Source organism: Solea senegalensis, linkage group LG13, assembly GCF_019176455.1.
Source record: "Solea senegalensis isolate Sse05_10M linkage group LG13, IFAPA_SoseM_1, whole genome shotgun sequence".
In the NCBI taxonomy this organism is placed as follows: domain Eukaryota; kingdom Metazoa; phylum Chordata; class Actinopteri; order Pleuronectiformes; family Soleidae; genus Solea; species Solea senegalensis.
In genome coordinates, this window is record NC_058033.1 from 6,275,237 (window position 1) to 6,284,374 (window position 9,138).

At 43.7% G+C, this 9,138-nt stretch overlaps 1 protein-coding gene across 1 annotated transcript in view; it reads right to left on the reverse strand.

The window, feature by feature from the left end:
- tmem132e (transmembrane protein 132E) overlaps positions 1-3,761 on the reverse strand; it is a 113,576-nt gene extending 109,815 nt beyond the window's left edge. The window contains exons 1-2 of the mRNA XM_044042229.1: positions 3,000-3,761; positions 1,503-2,475 (exon numbers count right to left, since the gene is read on the reverse strand). Coding sequence (XP_043898164.1) covers positions 1,503-2,475; positions 3,000-3,078 — 1,052 coding nt within the window. The 5' untranslated portion in view covers positions 3,079-3,761. The remainder of the gene's footprint in view (positions 1-1,502; positions 2,476-2,999) is intronic.
- Between the last annotated feature and the right edge of the window lie 5,377 nt (positions 3,762-9,138).

Consider the following 9,138-nt stretch of genomic DNA (forward strand, 5'->3'; position numbering starts at 1 on the left):
TGTTGTTATCATCAGGTGCAGACGTGCTGCAGCGGGCATGACCGGAAATCCAAGAGAGCAATCGTCACAACGTGACTCAAACTGTGAGCCAAACACGAGAGTCGTTTCAATAAGTGATCGGCGAGCATTAGCCGGTCAAACACAGCTGCAGTGATTTAAAAGAAAATACAGAAATTACTCACACAATCCTTTCCTGAGAGAAAAACGATAACTCTCAGAGCATTAGGCCACCACTTCAGAAGGTGAACCACACAGTGATGAGCACTTTAACACCATCATTTTCCAGCTCTGACTCTAAATACACCCGACACCCGACACACCACACGATACGTCCATATGGAATTAAATTTGTGTCCATGTTTTCAAACAACACTTCTTAAGGAGCAAATAAAATATGGATTTCATCATTCAAAAATACTGTATTTTATTTGATCTAACGTTTATAATCTGAAAATCTGACGTCGGGGAAAACTGTCGCTCCAAAACACAGTAGCCAGCTGGCAGCTTCCTCAGGCCCCGCCCACAAACAAAAAACAACAGTGCAAAGGACAAATCAGGGAGCGCAAAGAAGAAGTGTCTTTTCAAATAAAATACAATATTTTTGAATGATTAAATTGATATTTTATTGACAAAATAAAACTACTGACAAAAATCCAAACCAATCTGTGTCCAAATACTATCACACTTGACCGTTCAGGTTCATGCTCGTGCCGGCGTAAACAGGAAGTGGGCGTTTGTTTGTTTACTTATCTACAGACAGAACGGCGAACAAGAAACAACAACGAAAAATCCAGAGCTGGAATTTCTACAATGAGAGCGACAATGAGGTGGAAATGGAAACAACAATGCGAGGAGTAGAATAATGTGATGATATGAAGGAATGCATGATCATCGTCATCATCATCATCATCATCATCATCGGTGCTGCTGCTTCCAAACAACCATGAAAATCAGGCATGAACGCCTCAAAACACGATACATTTACATGAACTGGAAACACATCACCACAATTACATGCATGACCTTCCGCCGCCATTAAATCCCTGCAATTAATTCAGATATTATGCAACAGCCTTTATGTCATCATGCCGCGTTAGCGCAGGCCCGAACAGTGAGCCGATGATGAAGTTGTCCAGCACTGGTAATTGCTCCAGTAATGCTGGAAAACCCTAGATTTCTTATAAAGCCTGTCGACTGGGGACCTCAGCAGCTGCACAGCTTTGTTTAGATGCAGCCTGAACGCCTTAAGCATAAACCTTGGACAAATTGCGAGCGATTACGTGCAAGCGTAATTATAAAGGAGATAAAAGAGTGTAGTTTATGGCTGGAGGAGAATGACGAGTGTTGGCGTGGAGGTCGACCAGGAAGCGAGGCAAATAATGTGTTCGTCGATGATCCGTGCTCACATGATTGCGTGGAAACAGGAAAAAGAGCAGGAGGAGCTTCTGCTGTGCGTGTAAACACATGTTTTTTTGTGGGTGAATTTGAAAGCGCAGACTTACTTGAGGCTGAACTGCTCCACAGTGGAGTTGGGCATCAAGTAGAGGAAGATGGTGAGCGTCTCCCCGGGTTTCAGCGGTTTCTCGGGCAGCCTGAGGAACATGTTTTTGTCCAGCTGCTTGTCCACCAGCTGCTGCTCCTGACTGGCCTGGTACAGGCTGATGCTCCCAATGCGCAGCAGGGGGTGCTGTGACAAAGGTTCTCCCCTGGAAGCACCACCACCAGTCCTGTAACCTGAACCCTCGCTGCACTCCCCTTCAAGATTGGGCTCATGGAGCGTGTAGTAGAGCTCGGCCTGCAAAGTCTCACTCGTCAGCCCATCCAGGAGCCCGTCGCCGGAGCCTTTCCTGCGGCCCAGTGGAGCCACGTTGGTGTTAAACCAGGACAGAGGCAGATCCAGCTGGGCCAAGCACTGCGCCAGGTTGCCTTTCATGCGACAGGAGGTTTTAATTTCACGGACATCCCTGAAGGCATGCAGACGGACACAGGGAAGCTTGTCCTGAGCCTTGAAGTCGTCCCAGTCGCGGCCAGCGATGTAGAAAAACACCTGGACCGCAGGGTTGTTGGAAAACACCCGGGCCTGGACAATGAAGGCGCGGACCTTCCAGTTGACTGTCAGCTGGCCGGGAATATCCAGCGGACTAGCTGGTTGCAGCAGCTCCTTGGACAGAGCCTGGTCCCGGGCAAAAGGCCCAAAGCTTATGTTGATGGCAGGGAGGTCTTTTGTCTGGAAAACCACAAAACTCTCAGCTCGCTGCAGTGGGTGTCCGGTGCTGGGGCCACTGCTGCCGCTCTTACCGCCCCCACCGACCGTCTGCCCTGTGATCTGGGCCTCCCGCAGGAAGAAAGCCAGCTGCGCATTGGACATTTTGAAGTTGGCAGGCAGGTAGACGTTTGGCGGCGAGGGACTGGCCGTCATCGCCGAGGAACTGAGGAGCGCATCGGAGCTGGTGGGAAAGATTTTACCTGCAAGGGCTGTGGAGACAGAAAGGAGAAAAAGAGAGGTTTATACACAAGAACTGTAAGAAACATTGCACTTTAGATAACAATGAAGCCAGAGATGCAGAGAGGAGAGATCAATGAAACCAAACAGCGCACAGGAAAGTCAGAGATCTGCTCCACTACACCAGCCATCGGGGACAGAACGGGGGGGAAAAGGTCAACACACGTTTATTATCTGATGATAAGTGGCCAACAGATGTCAGAGCGAGACGTGTCAACATCAACAGGTTCCCAGAAAAGCTCACACTTCACTCGGTCACACATTTCCACACGTTTGATCTCAAAACTCACAGCACAAAACAAAACAACTGCGAATGAGACACAAACTCACGAGGGACCGGCTGGCGTCTCTAAAGTGTCAAAAAGTAAAAAACAAGAAACTCGACTTCTTCAAAAAGTCAGCGGGAAAAACAAGTCAACACCGTTTAACACCTACTATAAGTGACTTTGGCGGAATCAAAGCAGCGGGGGGAACAAACGGAATAAATGTGACATACTCATCAAAATCACCCAGAGCTGAGCACAAACGCAGAGTTGCACGTCCCCATGGTCCAAGGCAAATGTTAAAAATCCCATATTCCAAGCGGTTTTGTCATCGAGAGCTCATCCTTTAAAATGTGAACGATAATCAGAGCGGTCGCTTTTAATAAAACAAATCCCCCAGAACAGAAAAAGAAAGCCTCTTCACTTGCACTCCACAGAAGTTTAGGTTCCCCTGAAGAAAATCTCTGCCATGTGTTGCAAGAAGAAGAAGAAGAAAACACAGATATGCTCCAACAGCTCTTCCTTCACTTCTTGAAGCCGACAACAAAGGTCCTGAGCCTCTTGAACTTGTGCTCGTCTGATTCCCTGTGGCTGGAGTCTTGGCGTGAGAGTGGTTGAGCTCCACACAGCAGCAGCAGCAGCGGCAGTGGCGGCTCTTTCAAGCCCAGACTGAGCATGGCTCCAGGACACACACTCTTGATAGACACGGCTGGACCTCCTCCCTCCTGGTTGGTGGGCTGTACAGGAACTACAGACAAAAGCCTTTGACGCCGCCCCAACTCGCCACACCTAGTCTCTCCAGTCTATAATCACCATTTTAGCTCCCGGTCAAGAGCAGACACACACACACAACCCTCTGAGGACACCACACACACACACACACACACACACACACTCAGAAGAGGTGAAAGAAATAACACTCTTCTGCTGGATTCATCCCCCTGGACGTGTTCAGGCAGACTCTTATGTGTATGCGCATGCAAGTGAGTATAAGGGCTGTGAGTGAGTGAGTGAGTGTGTCTGTGTGAGGTAAGGGCGGGGGATGGATGTACTGCTTGAATGCCTCCAGGCACAGAGCGAGAGAGAGAGAGAGAGAGAGAGAGAGAGAGAGTAAGTGCGACAGAGAAGGGGAGAAGGGAGGAGGGATTAGGTAAAGATTATTGATGAATTAGCCTAGCTCTCTTTCCCCTCTCCTCCTCCACCACCTCCCCACTCTCCCTCCTCCTCCTCCTCTTTTTTTTCGTCTGCTTTAGCCCCATGAGAAATCCATGAGAATGAAGGGGGATACCAGCTGGAGGGGGAGGGGTATGTGGACTGCCTCCCCGCTTCACTCACATGTGCCTGGAATTCCCTAAATAAAAGAAAGAGGGATCCGTGTGTGTGTGTGTGTGTGTGTGGGCCCCATAAACTGAATGGCAAACAGTGGTGAGTAACAAAAGATGAAGCCACAGCCGTGGAAACATCCCGCACTTACAAATGAGCAGTCGTAGCCATAGAGAAGGCTGCAGGAACTATAATGATGAGAGACGCTACTTAGAGGCCGTCTAGTCTTTATCGAACCAAAAAGCTCTCTAGCTCTCAGGAATGTGTGTGTGTGTGTGTGTGTGTAAGCTGCTCTCGGCTTGATCAAAATTAAAAGCGACAAATAAGTGCAGCAGTCCCCAAAAAAAAAACTTCCCCACATCCACATCCACACGACAACAGCCTCAGTTGAAAATAGTGTTTCTAAAAAAACTCCTTCTGAGAAAATAATCTACATCCATATTAACACACTAACAAATACTAATGCTGGTGTCAGCTTCTCTCTGTTGCAGTTGTTTGTACCTCAGTCTAACTGATAAACCAGGTTTTTGGACTAAGTAGGAATGAGTCCATTCACTCCCCAGACAAATAAATCTGCAATTCACCATGGGTTTTTTTATGCTTTTGCTCCAATTGGCCGGTGAACACGGCAAATTCGTCTTCATGGATTCATGGTCTTGAAAGATTTTTCCCACATGGAAACAGAACTTCTGGCCTTTTTCGTCCGTACAAAGTTTTACAAAATTGGAATTGAAGGAAGGACCCAAGTAAAAGATACAACATTGTAGCCACGGTAACAGTATGTTTATAGGCAGGTTAAAAGTCCAACTTTAATCAGACTAAGACAATAATTTGGTTTTCTCAATGTCATGTAAACACGTTAGCTAGTCGAGCTGGTCTTAGTCAGACTAACATACCTGGATAATGCTATTCATAGTCCGATTACTCCTGCATGTATACGATTAGTCGGACTGGAGTCGGACTAAAACAATTATTTACTTTTCTTAACGTCATGTAAACACGTTAGTCCGACTAAAATCAAGCTAGTCTTAGTCATACTAACATACCAGGATAATGCGATTCATAGTCCGACTACTCGTGTATGTATACCATTAGTCGGACTGGAGTGGGACTTGGCGTACTGTGGACGCACCAAAAATTCTACCCGAAAGTAGAAGGAGACGACGTTTAAACTGATATATCACGATAAACATGCACAGCGGGTACGAAACAACCAGAACCACAGCGCCGTCCATCTCACCGTTCACTTGTTTTTCTGTGACGTAAAGGTCAACAGGAAACTGACACACAAGCTTATAGACAGATACAGCACCACCTGTGGAGGCGGGGTCATATGTACACGGCCAATCAATCGTTTTTCTCCTCCGGGCAAATTGTCCGATGGCCCGTCTTAGTGGGACTATGACCTTAGCTCTATTAAACTCTATTCTGTGCATATAAATGTACTGATTAACACTGAGCTCTACAATGCCATGTTTTTTATTCTCCATCTTTGGGATGGCAGACGAGTATTTTCAGCAAAAACACAGTAATATGGATGGAGCCCTCAGGTCTCTGTTGAACCTCCCACCATTACTGTACAGTCTGTTCTACCACGAGACTCTAACTTGGACAAAGAGTATCCACATGCCTCCTATATAAGAATATACTGCTTCTAAGGCACATTCTTCTCCTCACTCCATTGTTTAAAGCTCTATATGGTTTTTATTGCCCTGCTGAAAAAAAAGTGAGAAGCTATTGAAACAACATCGCCCACCACTTTCCTCCACACCTCCCATTATGTCTTGAGGCAGCAGCAGTAGCCTCGAGCTCGGAGGAAACCTTGAATCCAAGGTTCTGCTGGGACTTTTAAAAGTTAATGCGTATCCTTCTCCAATGCCTCGCAAAACTACCGCCGTGGTGGCCTTGAGCAAGGCACTTAAAGGAGCTCGTCTCCATGTGTTCCACAAGCACCTGCTGCTGGCCAAACAGCCCCGAAAAACAAAATGGTTCCCAGCTTGCTAGGGTTTTGTTTTTTTTGTGTTTAATGGTGATTTAGTTTGTAAAAAGCTCTCTTTGCCTCTGACTCTTCACGGTCTCTCTGTACCGGCGGCATCTGTTCACTACAGCGCGGCGAGACTGTAGAGGCCACATCAGGGGGACTTAAGATGCCGTTGAGAGTCCAATCGGTCCTTTTCTGAGCACACGCAGGTGAAAAACAACACAATATTTGACTGTGCACTTCATGGAATACAATCCATGTATAACACAAAGTACAAATGTATGTTTTGAGCTTTCAGCAGTTACTTATCTTTCATTATCTACATGACACTGATACTTTAATATCAGGGTACTTTATGGTCACCTGACCTCCACTCACACGCCCCCTAATCTCTATTAAATGACTTGAAACTGTATATTAACCATAATATTTGACCATTCACTTCATGGAATACAATCCATCTGTTGGATCAACTCAGTAGCACAACAGGATGAGAGGATTATCAACCACTAACCCCCCTAAAAACAACACTTATATTTCAAAAATACTGTTACATAGTTACTCACACTAGTTGTGACCTTGTTAGAACAAAGTGAAAATTTATATTTTAAGCTCAGAAGTCACATTTTATTAATTTTTTTACACCTAACGTTTATTTTGTAAGTTGCACAGTAAGAAAACAAAAATCGGCATCTGTCAGAACAACAGTTTATGTAAAAAAAGATGATATTTGACACAATAAAGTGACACTGAGCTGTGAGCACATGAATCTGAATCAAATGAATTCAATGAAGTTATTTTTTAAACTCTGTCAACTATTCGCTTTTCCCAGTGTAAGTATCTTCTTATTTTGGATCCCTGCTGAGGCGACGTTAATCTGTTTTTTAGAGGACTGTAGCAGCACCTGTGTGTGTGTGTGTGTGTGTTTATTTGCTGTATTATAATTCACTGTGTTCATTTTCTGCTCCAGCAGATTTATACTGTCGTGGTCAAATCCGCGGTGACCTTTCTCAAGGGTTTCTTCAACTGAAGGTTTCCCAAATGTTTACACAGAATACAGATAGGTATTTATTGTTTGTTTGCTTGTTTGTCACCTTCCTTTTCTTATTTTGGACCTTTTCACAAAGGAAAAAAGGGGACACATTTTCACTTTATCTGCTAAGAAAACATTAATTTTCTTACTTATTATTGCTTTGTATGCTCCTGTTGTCCACACATTGTGCAGGAAGTGATGTATATGTGAGACAAATGTCTACTGTATGTGGTCATAAATGTAAATGTAACTCCTTTAAAAATGTTTAAACACTTCCCCAACAAGTAACAGTTACTTTCTCACCTCCTACTGTAATAAAAGTCTTAAACGCTCATGTCGTCCACAAATTATGTCTATATATATGTACATTATAGCAGATTTATACTGTAGTGGTGATACCCACGGTGACCTTTCTCAAGGTCTTTTCCAAATTGAAGGTTTTCCAAATGTTGACAAAGAATACAGATACATTTTTATTTGTCACCTTCCTTTCATTACCTCACTATCGTCCAATTTTGGACTTTTGAGGAGGATAGAAAAGGACAGATTTCTCTTTATCTACAAAGAAAACTTATAAAAATGATTAATGCTTTTTATGCTTTGCGTTTTTTCTCAAACTCAAATGACCAATGAGTGTCTAGTTTGGTCAGTAGGGGGCAGTGAAGTGAAAAAAAAGAAAGAAAAAGACATCATAATAATATTTAATTTATAATGATATTTGACATGATTTCAAAATAAAAGTGTTCACATTATAAACTTATTTATTTAACACCTAAGCCTCAAAATGTCCGTCTGGAATTTATTTGGCTTATTTTAACCATAATAAAAAGGAACAGAAAATGTCCTGGGACAAAGTGCTTTTGCCCATTTTTTCCAGAATAACTTTATATATCTGGCACTTATTCACAATTTACTGCACACTAAAATAGTGCATTAACAATTTAAAATGAAGAAAAGACACTGCAGTTGTAAACAAAAAACAGATTTTGAAATGTGAACGGCATAAAATATATTCAAAATAATATTTATTTGAGTCTTTGTCTCTCAATGTCCAAAGACGCTGATTCACCGACTTCCTGCAACAGTGCGAGTGAAATTACCGTAATAACTTCTCGGCTTTCAGAAACTGTTGGAATTTTTCGGATAGTACAGTCGTGTAATTATGGAAATGAAAATTGCACTTGTGCAAATGTATACATTTGGTGTTAAAGGGTTAATTAAACAAAAAGCTAAAAATTAAACATTTTAAACGCCAAAAAGTCATATACGTGCGCACATCTATACGTATATATGATTTTTTTTCTGCGGCACATGTGACAGAAATGTGATCCAGACCATATTCTTTCAGTGCGCGTTGAAAAAGAGGTAAAAAAGTAAATAAATACAGAGTAGAGTTACAGGTCAGTGACCGTTTCCTGTGGCGAAACGTCCACAGACTGTGGAGCCATGGTGACACTGACACACCTTTGTGTTTTTAAATGAAATGAAAGTGTATATTAACCATACACACACACACACACACCCAGACACACACACGCACCGGATGCCATCAAACAGAACAAATCCGCGCCTCTTTGCTCTCAAAAACCCCCGAAGCGTTCACGGTGTCATTTGAGATGGTGATTATCGCCGACGATGCATCAGGGTGCTCTTGTCTCCTCTCAGGCTAACAACATGGCTGCGTCGCTGGGTTTAAAGGGGAACACGGACACAGATGGGCTTCCACTTTGAAACCCTATCGCCTTCCACTTCCACTTGATGTCCTATTAGACCTCGGGCCAAATTGAATTGGATTCTCTTCCTGTTGTGCTCCCATTACATGTAACATCTGCTCTGTGTGTGTGTGTGGTGGGGGTAAATGGTGAATGGGGGTCGTGGAGTCTGAGGGCACTTCCTATTCATTAGATTATGTCGCCTCATGTCAATTAATGAAATGGGGGCAGTTCAGAGGTTGAAGCTCTGTGGTTCCACATCGGCTGCGATGCCAATAAAACTCTGTTATGACAGATACTACAAATAAAAAAAGAAAGTAATG